Below are 22690 nucleotides of genomic sequence, written 5' to 3'. Positions count from 1 at the left end.
TACAAGGCGCAGGGCAGCAGCCGCTGGCGAGGCAGCAGGTGATGCACAAGCCTGCTCTCAGCACCTGCCCCTGCACGGCATTTTAGTAATGAAAAAAACCCAACAAACCAACACTAGAAGAACACACAGTTCAAAGCTGAGGAGCAACAGTGTCTGCTCTTCCTCAGGGAGCAGGCAGAAAGCAATTAATTTTTTCCCAGGGGTTGAAGCAGTGCCTGTGAACCTGGGTGGGAGGTTCCTACCTGCAATGACCTCCAGAGACAGCTGAGCCCTGCCCTGCCTCCCCAGCCTGGGTTTGGTCCCTGAACCAAAGGGCTTCTCACCTCCCTTCCTCCCCTGAAAGCAGCTGAAGGAAAAGCTCACCATTCTTTTTTTATTTTGTATTCCATTAAAAAAAAAAAAAACCAAAAAATTACACCACCTTGGCTGAGAACAGCTGCTGGACACAGCTGTTCAGTGCAACTCCAGGGACACGATAATCACTGCCATCAGTGTTAGAATAAAAAGTAAACCCAAGAGCTCTCTTCCATAGTAGCAAAAGGACTGACACCACAAATCACAGAAGGGGAACTAAAAAAAAAAAAAGGTAAAATTTTCTCTTAAAAATATAGCTCTGTGATGAGAAAGAGAAAGAGATGGCTGGGTGTCAACTAGGAGGAGGAAAGCAGTTTATGCAAGCTGGCTCTTCTCTGGTCAAACTGCCTCCTTCAGTTCAGTTCTTGTGCAACAGGCGAGCTGTCAGGAGGGGCAATAAACACGTCTCTGGGCCCCAGCAGGGCAGGAGGAGGCAGAAAGTTACACTGCTCTGCTCTAAAAGTCACAGTTAAAAGGAGTTATAAATTATTATTTAAAAAAAACTTGGAATTCTCTTGATGAGCTTCCTTTTCCTCTCTTCTGTTTGATCTTCACCCATAAATCCTTAATCACAGCGATGCGGTACCTTTGGGGAGAGGAGTTAAAAGAGTTAGGGATGGGGAGGAGGATGACAGCCTTACAGCTGAGCAGAGCAAGGGCAGAGTCATCTGGTCCACTTCCAGGTGGCTACAACATCACCATCTAATCCACATTACTTTTCCAAGCTCCCTGTGGTCAGCAGGGACAGACAGACACTGCCAGAGGCCACTTATCTCTGCTGATGACAGAGGACAGCAACGTCCAGGCTGGACATCCAGTTCTCAGCAGCTAAAGAGTTGAGGTCAAACACATCCAGAGAAGCCAGCACGCTGCTGCATGACTTTCCTTACACCACTCCACTCCCTGGCCCTCTAACCTAAGGCCAGGCTGACTCAGTGAGCATTTAGAGGGCACACTGTCTTCCCAAGACTGGCCCAGGAGTACTGAATTTGGCCAAGGTTACCGCCGTTCAGAGGTACCAGCTGATAGTCCCCACAGGCCATGTACCTTCTCACAATCCTTCAGGCTCAGCTGTTTTCTTCTTCTAAAAAGAAAAGGGTGAAAAAGAAATCAGTATCATCTGCACCGCAGACATGAAGGACCCAGCAAAGCCACAAGCCACAGAGGCTTCGTGGCTACCATCTCTACAGGGACATATTCCATTACAAGGAACATCCTATAGTCTCCCTCTGTCCCCTTTCCTAGCCCTTGGGATGGGATGCAGCAGCCTGCCAAGCCCTCAGGAGCTCCAGTTTCTGCGGAAAACAACTAGATGAAGACACAGCTGAAGAAGAGCACTTACTCCTTGGGCAGGTTCTCTTCCACCAAAAGGGCCCCTGGGTTTGACCCTTCCAGGGAAAGGGATCTCTCCTGGGGGAGCAGTACAGGAACAAGCCCTTTTTCGAGCCACCCTGATCCCAACCAACCAAAGGTCAGAGCGTCTCAAGACTAGCCACAATTAACTGCAGCCTCCTCTGTACTGCCAGCGAGGCCAGGACACGGCTCTGTTCCTCTCCAGCCTGGCATGCTGCAGGGACAGAACAGCTCTCCCCATGGTACCCCATCCCAGGGTCTTGCACATACCTTCTTCTTCTTCTTGTGAACCTCAGCAGAGCCATCTGCTATAGGCTCCCCTCCCGAAGACACTTTTTTGCTTTTCTTCTTTTCTTTTCCAGTCTTTTTTTCTGGGAGAGGGAAAGAAAAGTCAACTAAGAGAGTGACTCTGGTATTGCTAGCCTCTGAGATGGAGCACAGAGTGGTAGGAGCATCTCCAGTAAGTTTTTGATCACATCTGAACCTGAGCAAGCTCTCCAGAGCAGTAACTGGGTGAGGGCAGAGCCCTGCTACAAGGCAGCTGTGCCCAGGGCTGTTTCTCCAGTACCTCTGAGCCAGAGAAGTTTGATCCCACCATCCATGCACATACGTGGGCAGAATTACATAGGATCCCCTTCTTTCCACCTCCTGATGCCCACCCACACCGAGGAACCGCTTCACCGCTGGAGTGGCTGGACACATGCCAGAAATCAGAGCAAGGGGAGCTGTTAACACAGGATGGACACAAGGTTCAGCTCAGCACAACTGCTCCAAGAGGCTCCAGCTCACCCCTGTGCAACAGCCCACACAAAGGCTGACAGACAAGTCTGTCTCCTCCAAAATGAAGGGCTGTGGAACAGAAACGCTGGCAGATCTGGCCCACCCATTCCATCTCCCCTTTTATTTAAAAAAAAAAAAAAAAAAGCCTACAAGATGTAGCACAGAACCAGCTCTGATTTGCAAATGCAGTCTGTACTGCAAAGAAAAAAACGTTGCCTTTGCATTAGGGCAGCAAACAGAGAGCATTAGAGAGGCATGCAGACAAGAGGGGCAGGAACCACTTTTAATTGGGAGCAATGAGCAGGAGGCTGGTACCATCCTCCTCTTTCTCCAGGGATTTGAAAGCAGCAGTAATAGCCCCCAGTCCAATCTCTTGAACGAGCTGCTCGCCATGTTGCAGCACAGACACTGATGAGGCAGGTTCAGAAAGGGGCATTGTCATCCCACAGGGAACAGCAGTGGCTGACACGGCAGATGACAGGGCAGATTTCAAGGCTGATCTCTTTTAAAGAGGCTGGCAGCAAGGGGCCATGTTCAGGAACCTCCGACTAACACAAAGCCCTGCACATGTGAATGCTGGGCTTCCTCTGCCGTGCCCACAGCATGTCAGGGACCTTCTGCCTGCCATCCCCACAGCATGTCAGGGACCTTCTGCCTGCCATCCCCAGCCACGTTTCACCTTAGCTCTCTGCTAACATGTGTTGTGTTTGCCACAGAGGAGCCAGGGCAGCCAGCTGGGTTAGCAGAGCTGTTCTGCACTGCAGACAGAGCAGGGCAGCAGGCAGAGCGCAGCGGGCAGAACACAGGCCTCATGGCTTACAACTAGCGAGCGAGAAGTCTCCCAAGCCCAGTGCAGGTGGGCAGGCCACACGAGGGGGACGAAGAGGCCTCAGGAGGTTCAACACAGACTCACCTCAACCCTCTGCCAGCCCTCAGCTAGACAGCTGCTTCCAGCCGGGGTAAAGGCCAGGAAAGGAGAAAGCCCTGGAGGGATGGGTCATGCCATAGAAGATGCACGGGGACATCAGCTTGCTCTGCAAGCAGCAAGGATCAGCGTATTAACACAGTTCCCACTGTGCCGGATGCAGGACAGAGGGGCAGGAGAGCCCAGCTTGCTGTCTGCAACACAACCTGGTGCTGAGACTGCAGAAAAACACTGAAGCGGGGTGTTAAAAATCTGTCATTGGCTTTGGGTGGGCCAAGACTGAAGTAGCCAAGCAGGAAACTAACGGGAAAGTGGGTGCTACTTACAAGGCCCCACACCAGAGGCTGAAAGTGCATCAGCTGCAAGAACCTATTGCAAATGCAGCCCCAAGCAAGGGATGCTTACTTTTAGCTGATTTTTTCTTTTCTTTGCTGCCTGGCAACTTCTCCAGGTCACCAGCTGCTTTCTTCTTTTTCTTTTTGGGTACTTCTTCGTTAGCTTGCCCTTTCTGCTTCTTCTCCTTGGGGAGAACAACAGCCCCATCCTCTCCTGGCAGTTTCCGTTTCTGAGATGTTTTCTGCTTCTTATTCTCTTTATCTTTGCTCTTAGATGTTTTCACAGCCTTGTCTGCCGTGGAGGAAGATTTCTTCTTTTCTTTCTTTTCTTTTTTCTCCTTTTTCTTCTTCTTTTTCTCTTCCGACCCTTCCAGTGTTTGCACTGCAGGAACTTTGGCAGCAGTGGTGACCTCGGTTTCGCTCCCCAAGCTTGACTCCTCTGATTGTGGGGTGGAAAACAGTGTGTGTGATGCTGAGGTCACCTGTGCCCCTTTTGCCCCAACATCATTCTCTTTCACAGCCAGGGCTTTCTTGACTGGGGAAGGTTTGAGGCTGGCATGACCTGGCTCCATTTTTCCTGCCACCTTCTCTTTGTTGGAGGCCCCTGTGGCTTCCTGCTGGGGAGGGGGGTTGTTTTCTGCAGAAACAATGACAAGAGAGAGAAGACAACTCATGGAGCACTCATTACATAGACCACAGAGTTACTGGAGGATGGAAATATGCTTGAGTTTGAAGACAAGCATCCGGTTCTCCCTCAAAAGCAAAGCCTGCTGGCCATCCCAACTACAGCAGAGCCAGAGAAAGATGCCTCAGCCTGAGATCAAATATCTGGCAAGGGAAGTGAGTTACAACAGCCACAACAGCTTTGGCCACATCCATGGAGAACAGGGACTAGACTAGAAGAAACTGTAGCACAAGATGCGTGAGCGTAGATAGAGCAGTCCTTCCCCAGGACACCACCCCAGTAAGCCAGGGACTTCCCAAGGTGGAGGAGGTATCCACACCAGCACATTTAACCATCACCAATGGCCTACCCCCCAGCACCTGGGCCTTTTGAACCTATGTATAGTTCCGACCTCTTCAACAGCCCTTTGCACAGCTTAATGATGTGTCCAAGAGCCCAACAGATCCATATGAGCCTCTAGAGTGGGCCAGAGCTCATCCGAAGGTGCTAGGGTCACACCAGAGCAGAAGCAGCTTTCAGCTCTGAGTTTTACAATTTGCCAATAAACCAGGGCGATAGGGAAATGGCAGGACATTTCGTTTCCCATAGGTCTTCCCACTTTCTTCCCCTCTTCTGCCCTCCAGACAGGCTACAGAGCCCAGAAAGACCAAGGGGAGGCTTGAATACCAGCACTGTATAGCAGATGTTCTTCAGCCACTGTTTAAACATTCCCTAGGAGCCATCACTGCTGCAGCACACCAACGCAGTGGGCATAGGTTTTAGGGAGAGCCCTACCTACTCCCATTAATTGCATTAATTATTGCAGTTAAAGCAGAGCTTAGAAGAGGCAGAGAGCCTCACAAACCAGCCAGCACAGGAGGGGCGTTCAAGGAGAAGAGGGCTGTGTCGTGGCCAGGGGAAGCCAGCAGACGGCAGCAGCACTCCACACTATTGAGCTCTGCGGTGGAGACAGGCTGGGAACAGGGCCCCGTCCCAGTGTCACCCTCCCGCACCAGCACGGCTTCGCTCCTGGGCCAAGCAGATTCCCGACCTTGCCAAAGGAGACCCACCTGCTTTGTGGTTTGCAGCTACCCGGTCGATGTCTGTGTCAGAGTCACTGCTGTCGCTGCTGGAGCTGTCAGCTGGGGTTGCTTTCACAGAGGCCTTGGCGAGGGAGTCTGCAGCAGTCATGGCTGCTTTCCCTTGCCCAACTTTGCCTGCAGGCTGGGGGGGAACCGTCTTTGGTGCCTGGGGTGCTGCTGGGGTCCTGGAGAGGCCCAGATAGCCTGTGAGGAGGGACTGAAACAGCACAGACACACTGAGGAGTCACAGCAGGGCAGCCTCCAACACACCAGACACACAGATCTGTCTCTGCTGCTATTGCCCCCATACTCCAAGTGAAGGGCCCACCTTTGGCCACCCGCAGAGTGATCCTGCACTGCTCAGCCAGCCCTGCAGAGAGGCCAGGGCTGCCAGGAGTTGGGGCCAGCACTGACAGACACTGGCTAAGCTTACAGCAGCAAGAGCTGATGGCGAGAGGGTCTCCTCTTTGTTCTCGCCCAGTGAAGCAGGCTTGGGGGAGGCTCCTGGCCATTAGCATGCACCCACGCACAGCTAATGCACTGCAGATGTGCTGCACGCCCTGCACGTTACTTACAAAGGGAATTTAATGGCTTGGACACGGGTTAAGTTACAAATAAAAGTGGGGAAAAAAATCCTGCTGCTATTGGCAATGTGCACCAGTTCTCCTGGTTTAACCCTTGCAGGGCACCACCTCCCATCCCCCTTCCCCTGGGGAAAGCACCATGAGCCCTGGACCCAAGGCCTGGCTGCCTGGGGAAGCATTCCAGGTTCAAAAGCCTCTCTCTGCCCCCACCTAAAGGCCCTGCTCACAGCACTGCACTGGGGAGGCCCCATTTCTGTGCTGGCAAACCCACTCAGCACCCCCTTTTCTATGGCTGAGAATTCAACCCTCCGTCCTACTTAGGAGCCAGTTGCAAGACCCAAGAGGATCCCAGCCTGCTCAGGTACCATACCTGCGACGCTGCCTCTTCCTCCTCACTGGACTCCAAGGAGGAGTTGTGGGCTGGCTGGGTCCCTCCTGGTTTCTGCAGTGAGCCTGCTGGAGGAGCAGAGTTCATCCCATTAAACCCACCACTGCTGCCCAGGGCTGAGCTCACCTCACCAGCACAGTTACTGCCACCAAAAGGCCTCCTGCTACCAAAGAAAGGGGAGTGCTCTGCCAAGCTGGAGAGGAGGAACATCTCTCCAACCGCTACATGAAGGTGGTACACCTCCTGCGGGGCAACAAAATGCTGTTCCCACCCTGGCCTGACCAGCAGCACTGACAGAATCTTCTTGGGATAACTAACCAGGTTTGGGGGGCTGCTTGGGCGTCTCCTCCTCATCACTGTCTGAGGAACTGCTACTGTCCGAGGTCTCCTCTGCTTGGGTGGGTGGCGTGGCCTGGCTCAGCCGGGCGTCCTGCGCTGGCTGCAGGCCTGGCTTCCTCGACTTGGCGGTGGTACTTTGCAGGAGCGGAGCAGCCTGCTGGGAGGCAATGTTGGCTGGAGGAGCTTTTCCCACAGGAACCGTTTGCTTTAGGCAAGGAGGAGTGGGGGCCTAGGGAGAGGAAGATGAAATGCATCTGGAAGGAGGAATAACTGCTCATGCCCATGAACTGTAAGCAGCAGCCCAGACCAGATCGGCTTGGACCACCTTGGCCCTTCTTCAGCCACACTGTTCCAGATCGTGTCAAGGTAAGCCCAAGAACCTCTCACACAGGGCACAGAGACCCCCATCTCCCCCCGGCCCACAGATGAAGCAGGCAGCTGTGGCCAAGCAGACAACTCCTGACTGTACAGGGCACTGCTATCGCAAAAGGAGGAAAAAACCTGCCAGCTAGCTGGGAGGCAGGAATAGCAAAGGTACCAGGGCTACCCTCTATTCATCTGCCTCACCTTACAGTGCAATAACAGTGGCTAAAATAGAGCAGCCCCCCTCCCCCTGCCTCCGTCCACGAACACGCTTCCTCAGCTGGGGACACAGCAGCAGCCTCAGACTCCAGCACACCCATCTGCCCACTGTCCCCAGGGAAGCTCCCCACTTTAGTCTCCTCCGTCACTACCTCTCCTGCCAGCACGTCATGCTCTGAGGAATCGCTACTCAAGCTCTCAGACACTCTGCTAACTAGAGGGACAGCAGGCGCTTTTGTCCCCTTCCCCGAAGGCAGCGTGGCATTAGCCTTGGCAGCCACTGCACTCGAAACCTTAGTTGCTTTGACGTTCTGCTGGGACAGACTCTAAAATAGATGAGAAAGAAAATCAGGACAGAGCACAACTTGCAGGGAAAAGAGACAGAAGCATACACCAATCCACCACTAACTCCTGAGCCCTTCCATCATTTTCAGCACAGCACCAAGGGCAATATTTACTTTTTTTTTCCTCCTTTACAGGCCAGCTCTGTCTCCTATGAGCCTCTGAGCAGGACCTCTGGCACAGTCAGAAGCAGAGAAGTGAGGGCCAGCACCCTGGGAGTGCCTAAAGCATTAACTCGGTGCCTCAAAGGCACCCATCCTGAGGGCAGGCAGGCAAAATGTGGTGTGCTTGCAGGCTACGAGATCCCTACCCACTGCAGCACCAGCAAGACTGCAGTTGCAAACCCTACTTTGCAAAGCAGGCACTTGGACTCCAGGATGTCTCCTACACTTTAAAAATCACATATCAACAGTTAAGTGGCAACAGAGATAAAGCAAAGACACTAACCACAGGGCAAATCTGCCTTCAGGTCCACAAGCAAGCCACAGATTAGAGAGCAAATTAACAAGAAGCAATTTTGTTGCCTCACATTTGAAGCCTCCCATCAAACTAAATGTAAGAGGGGTTAAAAATAGAAGAGCCAGGGGCATGGAAATCAGACACTGACATCAGGTCCAAGACACAAATGCCAGCAGAGGAGGGAGCAGGAGCGACGGAGGAGTGCTCAGCCTCCTGGTTTGTGTTACAAACGAGGCTACGTGAGCAGCCCTCCCTCTCCAGATCTCTGACAAGCTGGGCCTTTGTGGGCTGACGTTTCCCTCACACAACATCTGGCCTTCAGAAAGGAAAGCAACACTCCACCGTGCAGAGAGCCGCCAATCCGACGTGAGGTCTCAGCCGTCTTGCACAAAGCTCAAGTTACAGCAACTGCGTTATTTTATACAATCTTGGTACTATAAACATGCTTTAATCAAGGGCTGCTCAGGCTGGCTGCCTGCCCACCAGCTGGGGGGAGACAGCCTTTCCACTGGCCACAGCATCAGGCCAACATGGGGAAGGGTTTCCTTTAGTGCACATAATCCCCCTCTCCCAGCAAGGGTGCTGGCCAGACAGAGGACGCATACGTGCAGGACAAGAGGTGCACTTGGCCACTAAGCCCTGGGCTCAGAGCACCAGCCAAGCCACCACCACGTAGGAATGGCAGCCCTGATCCTCAGTCAAGGCTTCTTCACGTGGTTTCTTTCTCAGGCTCAAACTGTAGCAGAGGTACAGAGACACCCAAGCCAGCTTCACACCGAGGCAGCTCAGGCCCTAGGGAGCTCAGCCACGGAGACACAAAGAGTCAGGCGAGAGAGCTGGGATCGGCTCCACGACACTCAGCAGTGTCTCTGCACAGATATGGGGGTCACCTCCCTTCTCCAAGGCAGGGGTCTGGCTCCTCCAGCTGAAAGACAGCAGGACCACTGTGCTACCCTTCAGGGCAGATCCTTCCAGCCTCCCAAGGCTTGTGGCGGGTGAGTCCAGAGAGCTGCAGCTGCACCCTACACCCAGGCGTTTGGGAGGAAATGGGGTGGGTTGCTTTCGAGCTACCCAGCTCATGGGAAGACTTTGCCTGCAAGGACTTGGCTGCTTTTCCAGTCTAACTCCCTGGAGTAGGGCAAAAGGGACAGAGTGCCAGAGGAGGTCTGGGCTCATGCATCTACTCATGTTCCTGCCAAAACATTCACACCCCCCAGTGCTCTCACACACTGCAAGCTTGCTGCAGCCGAGACGTGCACCCAGAGCCAGGGTCAGTGAGACCCAGGGACACCGCCAAGAAAACCCGATCCAGCCAACGGGAGGGCTCCTCTCTGCACTGCTCATCACCCACCCAACTACCACCTCGCAAGTCCTGAGACTTCCTGAGCGTGCAGGACTAACAGCATCCACACACAGCAGGCCAGCAGCTCCTTACCTGTGAAGGGGGGACTATTTCTTCCTCTGAATCCGAATCCTCGCTGGAATCATCGCTGCTGTCCACAGGTGGAGGGGCTGGCGCCGGAGCTGGCGCCTTCTTCATGTTTGTCGGCTGGGGCACGGCATTGGTTTTCACTGCAGGAAAAGAATAAGAGATTGTCACCATGAGAAAGAGTTGCTCTCAATGGCTCTCCAGAGCAGGAGCTATCACAACAGGTCGGGCCATTCCATGTGCAGGGGAGAGAAGGAAACCCATGAGGATGCAGGTGAGGGATCTTGGCCACTACCAAGAGACTTACCAGCTTGCGGAGGCTGCGTCTGTGCCGCAGGGGACTCCTCTTCGCTGTCAGACGAGTCACTGCTCCCACTTTCTGAGGCCTGGCTTTTCAAGGTGCTTCCCACTGCTTTTTCAGGCACCCCAGCTTTAGTGGCCTGGCTCAGGTTGGGAACAGGCGCAGGCTGTTCTGTTAACCTCTTAACAAAAAAGAAACACAGGCCCAGAAATGTGGTATTAGTACAGGTGTTGTTTAGGAGTTTAAGTGCAGTTTCAGCTCAAGTTGGGTTTTGTTTTACCCTAACACAGCTGTTACTGACACTCACTCTATCCCTGGCGTGTCAAGATTGGAAGGGGCTTCAGTTACCGCGTGGACTGAGCTGCTGAACAGACATACCACTGCATTTAGCAATATGCTGGCTGGATGGGAGACTGAGGGCCGGAGAAGCACCGCAACCCTGAGTCCCCCATTCCAAGGAAGCCTCTCATTTAAGCATGACCTCCCCCCAGCTTGAGGAATCAGTAGGAGCTGGGAAGCCTTGTGCCAAAACACTTGCAAGATTCAGAGACAGTATCAGAGCAGCTACATCCTAGAGCTGCGGGAATGCTCAGCATGGACACAGGGCGGACACAAGCATTTGGGAACACATAGGGCAGGCAGAGACAGACCGGCACCCAAGATATGACTGAGCACCTTGGAAACTGATCTGTCAAGAGGTCTAAGAATTTAGAAATCTCCAGACAACAAAAAAACCCTGCAACTCATTTGGGCTGTGCCTTTCTACAGCACCCATCAACACCCTTGATGTCCCAGGACAGGCCACGAGCCACTGCCCCAAGAAACTAGTGTGTCAGCACTAGGAAGCCACAGTTATCACAGCACCAGATACACAACTGCCAGGTGAGACTATCTCTTCCCAGCCCCTCTCCTGGCTTGGGCTGAGGGCTGCAGACACCCCTCCTGCACGCTGCTGAAGGCTAGCGGTGGCAGACAGAGAGGGAGCGCTTGCCGAGAGATCTGGTAACTTCACCACCCGCAGATATTCTCCAGGCTTGCAGCGCTCTGTGCCCACTCAGTTTACTCCACTCATGGCTCATCTCCGGGCTGCTCTGCCAAAGAGTACATCACGCTTGCCAGGGCAGGCAGACCCCATCCAACCCGCACGTGACTGTGGCCCGCTTCAGCGCTCCGTCTCCGGGCCTCCTGCAAGAAGGTGAGAGAGACTCCTGCCCGGCTGCACGGCCCCTGCCACTCCCCTCTCCCAACCCTGCCATGCTGCTAACGCAGCGATACCCTCTCAGCCCACAGCAGAGGACCAGGAGGATTTCAGCAGCACCGGCCCAGCTGGGGGCTGCTCCTGGCCAGCAGCCGAAAGCACCAGCCTAGCAGCCTCTCAGGAAGACAGATCTTACCGTGCTTCCTGGCACAGCCCCACCGAGGGCTGCCACTGGGGCAGTGTTTATCATCTCCAAGCCAAACACAAAACAGACAACAGCATCTGCATGTTTATCCCATTACAGAACAGCTCTCCGAACAAGCCAAGCACATTTTGACTCTGCTTAGAGAAACAGAAACCTCCACAAGTGCTTGGGGAGGGAGGGATTGCAAACCTCACTTGTCTGTTTTGTTTTGATACCAGTGAGTCACTATCTCCAGGAGAGAGGCCAGATTTACAATGCTGGAGAGAGAACTACTTGAAGCAGACACAAGAATTCACACGCTCTACTTGAACGCGCGAGCTCCTCTCCCTCTCGTCCCAAGCACTGCTGTGCAAGGGAAGAGTCTACCTAGATCAGACCCCACTCACTCATTTTTAAGACCTTCATAGCAATAGGACTGGCTTCTCCCCCTACTCGGATGCACAGCACAAGGACTGCTTCATTTCCTAACTGAGCAAGGGACTGGGAAAGAGCTGCCATAGGGAGGCATACTGACACAAAGAACATAACAGCATCCACAGAGAAACCACCGTAAGCTTTACACTGCCTCAGGACTCCTCAGATCTTCCTAGGAGGCGGCCAAGGTTCCTCCATCCACCTCATCTCGGTCACTGCCAGGTGGCTGACAGCCACCACGTCCTATGGTGTGGCCCTAGGTGGGATCAGGCCAGCAGCAAGGCTGAGCTGCACCCAGGGAGCAGGGTAACACAGGCAGAGAGCTTCTGACAAGAGTCACAGGTACTGAAGTAACTCAGAGAGGAGGAAAATAATTCAAGAGGAAATAATTTTTCCTGCTCCCTCTCCAGCCCCCAAACCAGGAGCTGCCTGCGGCTCAGTACAAGTATGATGACTCAGCTCCCGCACAACCCATCTGCCACTCTGCTGGGTCCATTTGCATCATGCAGTGCTGCATGACAAGAGGGGGAAACAACACTGAGCCACGTGTGCTGAGCACGTCGTAACAATCACACTCCATCGCTGCCTGTGCACCGTGGAAGCACCGCCAGCGTATCAGGACTGGGACCAGTATCTCGGCTGTGTCACGACACAGCAAAGGTACAACTGCCACCTGCAAGGGAGCTGGGACAGGGTTCAGGGAGGGAAAGAGACGACACCTCCCTTGGAAGATTTGGCCTCTCCCCACAAGGCCTGCGGTCCAAGATAAAAACTTGCAGGCACAACTTTACCAGTGCAGCCTGCACAGGTTTTCCTGGGATGCTCAAAGACGACACAGGTTCCCAACACACACATGCACATGCATCTCACGCCCAGTCCTGGTAAGCAGAAGCCAAAGCCTGTCCATAAAGGGCTCGAGTGCCATCTTTGGCCCAAAACGTCCAGGAAACAGGAAGCAGAGCAGAATTAGCAGTTCCAAAACAAAAGCAGCTCAAGGCATCTTTAAGGTCAATCCAGACTGTCCCCCATCACCATCCTTCCCCCCCAAAATATGCAAACACCTTGTCAACTTCTTTGACTAAATATTCCTGAGTCTTCAGGGGTAAACATACCAATTAAGCAGTTCAATTTAGGCATGATGTTCATTTTAATTGTGCTAATCCACCCCCACAGGGAAAGATGAAGCAGCTTCCAACGCTCTGTATCTGTTTGGATCTTGCACAGAAGCCAGAGGAAGTTGCAGGATACAGTAAGTCAGTGGTTAGCATATGCCCAAGTAGCAGATGGTGAGGATGAGCTAAGAAGAGTTTGACTGGGAGGACAGAACTATGGACACAGCTAAGCCTAATGGTTTATCTTCAGGCTTCACTCGTGGTCTCTGCCTGTAGGCTACTAACACGGGAAGAAACAGCCTGTTTGGCAAAAATAGAGCTCCCTCGATGACAAGCTCTTCCCTGCTGACTGTGGCTGTTGAGGGGTAATTGCCAGTTTGCAAGAGGGAAGATGCTGAAGTGGTTAAATAGCCATCAGCAAGCTGCTGCCAGCTTCAAGTCAACACTGGAGGCAAATAAACCTACCCCAGCATGTCCTTCACCTACAACCCTGCTAGAACAGACAACTCTTGATAGTTTTACAGCAGGACCCCATGGCACAGCTATCAGAATAGCTGCTCCTGCCACCCAGAGCTGAATCTTCACATATAATCACGCAGGAAGAGAGCAGCACAGAGCCAACTGTTAGAGATGCGTCCCCCTCCACCCACCTTAGCAGACCAAGGCTATAAAGACAAAAATGCAGAGCCTCTCCGGCTCCTGCCTGTCAATAGTGAAAGGACGTGTTGACAATGAGCCTCCTTGCAAGGACACGTGAGGCTCTGCCCCCGGCTTCCCTTCCTCCCTCGCAGATAATAGCTGCCATCTCCAAAACACTGCTTTCAGGGCACTTTCCAAACGGCCCTGCAGCTCAGAGTCAATGCAGAAGGTCTCTGTACAATGTGCCTAAGAACGGTCTCAGGAAGGGATTTGCTTCCTACGAGTTCAGCCACCTGAGTCTGTGTCCAGTCTGAGTTCATGGTCCTTCTCTCAAGAGAGGTCTAAACAAACCCTCACAGGAGAGCCAAGACCAAGCTATCTGTGACCCCGCATACAAGGCCAGAGGGGCAAGGCGTGAGTGGAGTCAAACAGTTGGTATCAAATAGGTTATTCCCAACCCTCCTCTGGTATGGCTGGGTGAGAAGAGTTAGGCTATACTTGTTTCCAAGTAGAAAGATCTTCCTCTCTGAGGGACTGAGATACAACATACTACACGCTACTGGTGTTTCAAGGAGATCAGCAGTAGCATGTAAGGGCTAAACAATTGTCTTCCATATCCCATCCCTTGGGAACACACTATCACCCACCTTCTGGCTGACAGGCAGAGGGAGATCCTCCTCTTCACTGCCTGAGGAGTCAGAGCTCTCCACTGGCTTCGTACTTTCAGCAGGCTTTGTGGGAGCAGCAGTCCTTCCCAGTGTGGTTTTGGCCTGCTTTGGCACTGCTGGTTTTGGTGCTGGCTTCCCTTGGGACAGTGGAAGTGTTTTCGCTGGAGCTGCTTTGCCGGAGAGTGACGCTGCTGGCGTAGGTTTCACTTGGGATGGGATGGCTTGGGAGGATTTTGCAGGTGGCTTTGTCTGGACAAGACAAAAACAGCATGAAACAAGACAAATCCCACACCAGCATAATTCATTTACTCAGACTGTAATCAAGGGAAGAGATTTCAGAGCCTCCTGGGAAAGACAAATGCTGAAGGAAGATTAGCAACTGGCAGGACACAAGGCATCCTTTCATCTGGCTGTGCAGGGATAGACTCCCAAGATGAGAAAGCAAGACCAGATATTCATCATCAGCCCACTGATAGTACCAGTCCCCTCCAGTGAGGTACATTGCAGCATTTTGCACTCTCCACAGCAGGGAAGCTAAGCTGCACTACGGTTCGACAAATTAGACACTATTTATTGCAATTTATAGCTGAGAGGCAAATTCAACCACGACAATTTGCCTCTTCAGGTGGGAAAATAATTGCTGGGTTTTTTTTTTAATTTGGAAGTACTGATTTTTTTTTTTTTTTTTAAAGAAAGGCACAATGGCTTGATTAAAGCTCAGAGCAAAGACATTGAGGTGCCTTTAAACACCCCATGCCTCTTTCCTCCCACCCCCAACATCACTTTGCTATACACTACATGCATGTACAAAATTTTCTTTTCACTGCAATTCCTAGCCCTGGAGAGGTGTGCAAGGAGAGACAGAGTCTCAGATAGACGCACTTGGGTTACTGATGGAGGTTCCCCATCTTCACTGTCTGATGAGTCGCTGCTCTCTGATGTGTCATCAGGCTTTGCAGCCCCAGGAACCGTTGTGGATGCGGGTTTGACCCGGTTTGGTGCTAGTGCCGTTTGCCTCACTGCATTCTTCTTGAGGGACACTGGAGCAGCAGGTGCACTTTTCACAGGTGCTGCATTAACCTGCACTGTTTTCACAGCTGGTTTTGCCTGGGAACAGGGGGAACAAAAGGGAACAGGAGATTAAGTAACATCTCAGAAGAAACCAGTTGAAAGCTGTAACTGCGTGGAATCTGTTTTAAAGATGGCTACCTAGCTAACTTTGACCAGGATAGGTTTGTTCAGACCCATGGGCTGTGGAGCATTTGAAGCAAGTCACTTTCTCCACAGGCTGCCTGACTACATCCATGGAGTTGCACACCGATCACCTCCTACAGATCAAAGGGTCTCCCTCAACTTCAGCCGCTAGGAGGAACTGGGATGGAATGGTTGATGCTGGCAGGGGTTAGCGGGGCTCTCAGCCACACAGCGTATTTCTCTGGCCTTGGATTTGGGGATCCCACACACCCAGGGAAGGGGGTGTTGTCAGACTACAGCATTGCAGCATTTCCTCTCTCCTTCAAGGGAAAGGAAGTGATTTCCTAGAGACAAGGACCCTGGGTTGGAGAGGTTACCTGGACCACTGGAGTTGCAAGCTCCTCCTCAGAGGATGTCTCATCACTTGATTCCTCACTGCTGCTCTCAGTGGCCCCAGCTGCTGCCTGCTTCGGCTCTGAAACACAAGCGAGGAGATGTCACAGCTGCTGCCTGCTCCGAGCTCCCAGAGCATGATGCTAATGCAGCTTTTGAAGTCAGGAAAACAAAACAAGCCACAGAAAGGGCTAAGGGTATTTGCAGGGAAGAGGGCCTAGCCCTGCTGAAAGCATCAGTGGCCTGCTGGGAATGGCTTCTCCAGACAAACGTTGGCCCACAAACATCACTCCCCTGAGTGCAGGCAGATGGGAAATCCTTCCTGGCCACCCTCTGACCCTACGGGGAGCTGCCCAGCCACACACAGCTCCCTGCAGGGGCACCCAGCCTGGCTGGACCTCCTCTGGAAAAGAGCCAAGAGAAGGACCATTTTCAGAGCTTCTACAATCTATTTCTCACCCCGCCTCCCCCAAACACACACAGACTTCAAAGCAGTAAAAGATTTCCCTAAAGACTTCAAAACCCAAACCCAGTCACTTTGCAATTGGGAATAAAGAGAAGATGCTGCAGTGCCTTTCCAAAAAGCTAAAGCATCTGCAGTATTAATACTGCATCTCCTCCAGATAAGCTACGCTGTTATCTCCAACCCCGTAGAGCTGGATGCTGCCAGACAGACTTCTTAGCACAGAATCTGCCGCTTGAAATGGGAGCAAGCGTGCTGGATTCATCCCACAGAGCTCCGGAGCTGGCTGCTTTGCAGTATTCTCGCAGCCTCCCCAAAGAACAAGCATCGCTCTGAGCTTTCCAGCAAAAGAGCTGAAAGGAACACACTGAAGGCACGGCTCGGACCCAATTCACAGCAAAGCTGGAGCACACATGCACATACTGCATCCCGCAGGCTCCTTACCCGCTTTGGGGGCTGGGGCCTTCGCAGTCGGCGTCTCTTTTTCCTCCTCACTCTCTGATGATGAGCTGCTGCTGCTGGAGCTTTCCGGTGCTTTGGTCATTACTGGTGCTTTGCTTTGACCTACTTTGGTCGTGGCTGTTGCAGCATGTCCAGGCTTCCCAGGACTGGGCAGTTTCTGCCCAGCCTTGGCCGGAGCTGCAGATGCAGCTGACGCATTGGGCTGCTGCTTATTTGAGACCACAGTTCTGTTCTCAGCAGAGAGCACCGCTGCTTTGCCTGCTGGGGCAGTGGGTTTGTTAGGAGAATGCAGGGAGTTGGCAGCTTTGCCAATTACCACGGGGGGCGTCACCTACAGGAAACAAAAGGAATTAGAAGCCTATAGACAGATGAGGGGCTACATTGGACACAACATACCTTAAACAGCAATCCACCAGCCGGGCAATCCATAGAGCTCTTTAGGGAAGCACTTGGGGGACAGATATCTAAGAGAAGGCTTATGCCAGCATAGGAGAGTCATTTAAATATGAATTCTACCCCAGCTCACAATTCTACACATGCCAACGAGTCTGGGACAGTCCTGGCCTCAGAGTACTATCAGCTTTCAAAGCCAAGAGAAGAACTGCCTTACCGTAACTGCACCTTTTCCAGCTGGTGCTTCCTCTTCTGATGAGGAGTCATCATCTTCACTGCTTTCTACATTCACTCCTGAGTTCGTGGCCAGGGAAAGGCTGGCTGCTGCACAGGAGAGAGCCACAGAGAAATCGTGTGAGCATGTCTCTCACATTCAAGATGGCCTCTGGTTTGCAGGAAGGCCTCAGCAGGCAGGGCAGGTTCCCATCTCCACACCTGCCCCAACACCACCACTGCTGTCCTTCAACAGGCAAGTGCTTTGCTTCTCCACCCCATCCTTTTCCCCACCACCAAGACAAGGAACCTGCCAAGCTCTGCACATTTCCAAGGGCTGGTCTACAGCAGATGAGACTGAGCCAAAATGTATCAGACACATGGGGTTCTGTTAGACTACGCAAGTCAACGCCTCCCACATCAGCTGCACCAGGGATCTATCCCCACCTCAGAGAGAGGGCACTGGCTTTCCAGACCAATTAACAAGTCCTTCCTTCATCCATGAAACAGGCCTGCCTTTGCTGGCCCAACACACACCCAGGACCAACTAGAAGGTGCTCCACAGTGGACAGAGTTAGGTTCCCAAGGCTTCATCCAAGCAACAACACCCATCCCTTCCCAATGAATCGTAACAGTTTTTTTCTAGCTTCAGCAGACATCTGTGCTCCTTAGAAACTCCTCATGAGAAAGGGGTGCTAAATTAGTTTTCCTGTTCTTCTAAGAGCACAAGGGAATAGCCATCACTTTAAAAGCATTTTCTCTAGCCAAGCAAGTCGGGCTGCTCCTACACAAGCCTCCAGTCCTACTCTGTCAGCTCCAGGGAGATGAAAGGCTCCTACCGTTTGCAGCTTTCGCCTTCTCTTTCTCATCCTCTTCCTTCTCTGAGCTCTCAGAGCTGCTCACGGGATCAGGAACTCTGATCTTTTCTGGGATGGCTGCCTCCTCATCACTCACCTTTCTTCTCCTGGAATTCGAGGGAGTTCTGAGGGAACAGAATTTGCGTCAAAATGGGGAAAAAAAAATCTTGAACAAATTGGAATACAATTATTCATCCACTCCCAGGTCAGGCTCCAGCCTAAGGACATGCAGTGTCATTCCTCTACAGCTCCTAAGGGGGTGGGAGAAATACTTCTCTAACCTGCAAGGGACATCTCCAGTCCTCCTCAGGCAACTCCTGAGGACAACATATCCCTGCAACACTCAGAGGACATACTTAACATGGACTTTTTTTCCCTGTGTCCTAGGCAGACTCTTTCTCACTTTAGCAGAGAAGTAAAAACAGTCAGGCTGGTGCTCACCACAGAGCAAAGGCATCTTACAGAACAAATTCTGTCTCCAGGAGGCAGCTGTAACCAGACAGCCAGTAAGTGCAGTCCCAAGGCTAGGGCAGTGATCCCCAAACAGGTCCTGGTATTCCACAAGGCCAGGAGGAGTGAATCTAAAGGCTGCAAAAGCCATTTAAACTTGGGCTCACAGGCCAAAAGGACAGAACAGTCAGGTTGCAGAGAGATTTAAGAAAGGAAGTGGCTGGACCTACAGAAGATGGGTTGAAAGAAGGGGAGGAAGAGGCCACAGACGAGCATTAAACACTTAAGCTGTTCAATTGGGTTAAAACATTAAGCTGGAAAAAGATGTCTCCAGGCTCTGAATCCTACCTGTACCAGAATAGATGATGTGGCTGAAGTTATCTTTATTTTCAAATGTAAACATAGGTAATACATTTGCTTCATTACGAAAATAACATTGGCTGGGCACACATCTGTGATTCACACATGCAATATTTCTAAGACCTGAGACACACAATTATCAGAGGCAAACCCCCTCACTTTTGTGCCAGTTTAGCTTATTTTATGTGTTCATCTCATTTAAAAATAAGATTAGTTTAACAATTTGGTCAGTAAAGATTGTGCTTACTATTAGAGCATTTTAGTAGTATAGCCGTAACAGCAAGTATTTTGCAAGCAGGCTAAGCCGAAGGCACATTTGCTATTACAAAGTCCTGTTAACTACTCTAATAATCCATTTAATAAAATAATAGGGCAAGCCATACAGGCAGCTATGACACTGCAACGCCTTCCTGATTCAGTCGCAGCTGACAGCACAACAGAGACTACAGTGAGAATTTGGTGTGAGTGACCAGGGGCTCAGGGATACCACATGGGGGAAAACAGCGGTGCCTGCAGGTGCTGGGCCTGCAGCAGCCTGGAGCATTTGAGGGCTGCAGGGCTCCGGCTGCTCCTGGGGCTGAGCCGGTCCAGCTTCCCCCTGCCTCCAGGCACCCTTCTACCTCCTCCCAGCCTCCTCCAAGATTAAAGGTAGCCCTGGAGGGAGGCCACTCTTAAGTAACTGCAAATCTCAACTGTTAAGTTCACTTTGAAAGAGTTTCTTGAAGGAGAGCACCAAGGACAGCCTCAGATAGGCAAGAGCCACAGCGCAGTCAGAGGAAAGGCATTTTCAGGCCAAAAGCCTATGAAGCCACAAGACCTGAGAATCACAGCTCACTCACATGAGAGCACTCCAGCTAGGCAGGGCACTTTCTGGATAAACAAAACTACTGGTCAATACATCCCTCATTGTGACTCCAAACTAGGCATAACTCAGGGGGACCAGGAATAAAAGGCGTACTTGTGGGGTGGGACAACACAAGTGTGACACCAGAGAAAAAGGAATTAAACGTGACGCTCGTGCCCTGTTGCCCCCCCAAGCTTTAAAAGTAATAGTGTCTGGAAGGGTTTGCTGTAGCACCCAGGATAACTAGCACAGAGAAAGGTCACCATCAATACCCAAGAGAGCAATAAGTTGTTAGAGGGAGGAACTGCAAGCCTGTTTCTACACTGCTACATCCTCACCTAGATCCAGTCTTTCTCTTGCTCAAATAAGAAAATCATGGAGACACAAGAGCAAGAACCGGGGTAGCGCCAAGACACGAGGTGTTCTAGCAGAAGACACCTTTGAAACAAACACCCGCTTCCCAAGGCTGCTGGCACGGCCACACTGAGGAGCATCGTCACTCCAGTGCTCGGAGTGACGGGCACATAAGCCCAGCTCCACCAGTTCCCTGATAACCCGGCTTTGCGGCTGCCACCAGGCCTCTCTCTGCAGCACTGTACTCCAGCATCAAAACAAAGCGAGCGGTGCACAGGGTGGGTGCCAACGTCATTTCACCCTACAGATGAGAAGGCTCCATGCTGCAGACCTTCACGTAGGGTACTCAGTGGAATAAAAAGGCAGGAAGGCATTGGGATGAACATGTAAGGGCTTGAAAGGACAGGCCGAAACCAAGATACTTCCTCTGAGTCAGAAGATATGTGATCTATGCCAAGGTTTAAGTCCCTGTAAGAGCCTTGGCATTTCAGCATCTGCTCAAATTCTCTGTTCTTGGGTCAATACTCCTGCAAAGCACGTGGCTTTAAAAAGAAAGTGAAACAGAACTGGGGAAAATATTTTTGCCAGTAAAGCATGACTCGGAGCCCCACAATATTCCAGTATTAATGCCAACCAGCAAGAACACCATCAGCTGCTCAGAACTAGAGTAACAACTTATCTCCAAGCTCAGGAAATTTTAAACGAAAGTAATCTTTAACATCTGAAACGAATCAGTCTGAAAACAGAGGCTGGGAGGAAAGTCTGCTGAGCACAGTTACCATCGGAAATACTCTGACAACGGGAAACTCCAGCAAATAAAGATCACACGTGCCATGCAGCCTAGATGTTAACACAGTCTGGAATCTATTTGATAGTCATCTCCTCCTTCGACTTACTTTTCCCAGTGGGTAAAGATGTCCTCGAGAGAGGTCGAGAGGGAAGGGAGCAACTTCTGTGAAAGCAGAGGGAACACAAGTCAGGCATCGGCCCTGCTTCAGGATGCAACCACCAGGCAGAGCTGGGGGCCGCAGAGGCCCCTCCAGGAATCCCCAGGAAAACGGGACCGTTTTCAGTATGCCAGCAGAGCCCCCTCCCCGCCGGCGGCCCGTCCCGCTGCCCCCGGGGCCGCGTCCTCCCCTCGGCGGCACGGGCGGGACTTCACTCGCAGCGGCACGTGTTCGGGGAGCAGCTGCCCCCCGGGACGGGACGGCACGGCTTCATCCGGCGGGCTGCCGGCCTCAGCCCTTCTCCCCGGCCGGCTCGGGGCCGGGCCAGCCCGCGGGCACCGGGGGGACCCGCTCGGGGCCGGGCCAGCACGTGGGTCCAGCGCGGGCCGGCGTGGAGCCACGACCCCACGGCGGGCCCGCGTCCCCAGAGCGGGCGGTGAGGGAGCAAGGCGGACCGGGCCCTCCGGCCCCGCCGAGGCCCGTGCTCCGGGGCCGGCCCCCCCGAGGCCCCCGCTGCCTCCCCCCCGCCCGGGCCTTGCTGCCCGTTACCTGCCCGGTCTGCGCCTGGAGCTCGCGGGCCGCCCGGGCGTAGCCGCCGCGGAGCAGGTGCTGGTGGATGAGGGCGAGCAGCTCCCGCCCGCCGCGGCCATCCGCCGCCATGGCGCGGCCCGCTCGGCGCAGCCTGGGGGCGCCGCGTGCCGCGCGGCCGCCACCTCACATCCGCTTCCGCCGCGCGGCCCTCTGGGAAACGTAGTGCCGGGCCGGGCCGGTCACCTCATGGCGGGACCCCTCCCGGGCCTGGGATCCGTTCCACACTCCGCACCCCCCGGTGGGAGATGGGGGCGAAGAGGGAGGCAGCGAGGAGGACAGGCGGCTAACAGACGCGGGGTGGGCAGGGCGGTGATTATTTCCGCAATATCCACTCAACTTTCCCGCTGTGAAGACGGAGGCCTCGCCCTTACAGCACTCCGGAGACGAACCCTCAGGGCTGATTTAGCGTTGGCTGGACATTCAGCTGCTCTGAGGAGCTGCTCGGGCGTTTTTTGGGCTAAAACAAGCAAACAATGAGAGGGAAGAAGGAGCTCCTGAGGCAGAGCAGCTGTTGGAGAGGGGCCGTGCAGCAGAGGAGCTGCCCCATTACCACCCCCCCCCCGCACTGATACTTTCCAGGAAAAATCTGGCTCCCTTCACTTTGGCAGAGGTTTATTTTTGGAAGGTTTAATAATGTCCGTGGTGCGCCTGTCACTCACTCAAAATACAGACCCTTTATTTGCATTTATAGGCAAGATTAAATATAAGACTGGCTCGGCTCCAGCTGGCTCTTGCACCAAACGTCTTTTGACACCAGCATCATCCAAAGCCGTAAAGCCACTGGCCAGGTGGCAGTTTTACAGCTCCTGTAAATGAAACGCAGACCTGACTAGTCCTTTCTGGGGCTGACCTCCCCCTGCACAAACGATCATTGATGCTCGGCGTAAACGTGGCCGCGGCATACGCCGTGACGGGGTGGCTGGTCTGGGACGGTGCCCCAGAGCGCCTGCTGCTGCTCTGAGATGACCTGAGGTGCGAGGTCTGATCAGCTGGTGGCCTGGTTTGGAGACCTGATT

General features: G+C 52.9%; 1 protein-coding gene across 5 annotated transcripts; it reads right to left on the bottom strand.

Annotated features, from left to right (window-relative positions):
* Positions 1-359: 359 nt before the first annotated feature.
* TCOF1 (treacle ribosome biogenesis factor 1) lies at positions 360-21794 on the bottom strand. Of its 5 annotated transcripts, none has more exons than XM_075509443.1 (18): positions 21633-21793; positions 21033-21088; positions 18111-18253; positions 17276-17382; positions 16648-16996; positions 15725-15822; positions 15036-15260; positions 14133-14402; positions 9924-10098; positions 9623-9759; positions 7539-7712; positions 6784-7033; positions 6448-6533; positions 5482-5710; positions 3818-4384; positions 1978-2078; positions 1402-1438; positions 360-940 (listed from the first exon to the last, which is right to left on the bottom strand). In XM_075509443.1, the coding sequence occupies exons 1-17, from the start codon at positions 21741-21743 to the stop codon at positions 1406-1408; spliced, it is 3111 nt and encodes a 1036-aa protein (XP_075365558.1). In that variant the 5' UTR covers positions 21744-21793; the 3' UTR covers positions 360-940; positions 1402-1405. The 5 variants fall into 5 exon arrangements, with proteins under 5 accessions (XP_075365558.1, XP_075365559.1, XP_075365561.1 ...); XM_075509444.1 differs by having other exon boundaries at positions 6448-6530; XM_075509446.1 differs by lacking the exon at positions 7539-7712 and having other exon boundaries at positions 21633-21794.
* Positions 21795-22690: the final 896 nt, after the last annotated feature.

This window comes from Mycteria americana, chromosome 8 (assembly GCF_035582795.1).
Source record: "Mycteria americana isolate JAX WOST 10 ecotype Jacksonville Zoo and Gardens chromosome 8, USCA_MyAme_1.0, whole genome shotgun sequence".
Classification (NCBI taxonomy): Eukaryota; Metazoa; Chordata; class Aves; order Ciconiiformes; family Ciconiidae; genus Mycteria; species Mycteria americana.
Note: the sequence above shows the minus strand (reverse complement) of the source record. Positions and strands in the feature narration are given on the sequence as shown.

Excerpts from the sequence above, each read along its gene's own strand:
- TCOF1 (XM_075509443.1), bottom strand. The coding sequence starts at position 21,743 with ATGGCGGCGGATGGCCGCGGCGGGCGGGAGCTGCTCGCCCTCATCCAC. Across the intron at positions 17,383-18,110 it reads GAAGGCGAAAGCTGCAAACG|CAGCCAGCCTTTCCCTGGCC; the intron begins GTAGGAGCCTTT and ends TCTCCTGTGCAG. Across the intron at positions 14,403-15,035 it reads AACCTCCATCAGTAACCCAA|ACAAAGCCACCTGCAAAATC; the intron begins GTGCGTCTATCT and ends TGTCTTGTCCAG.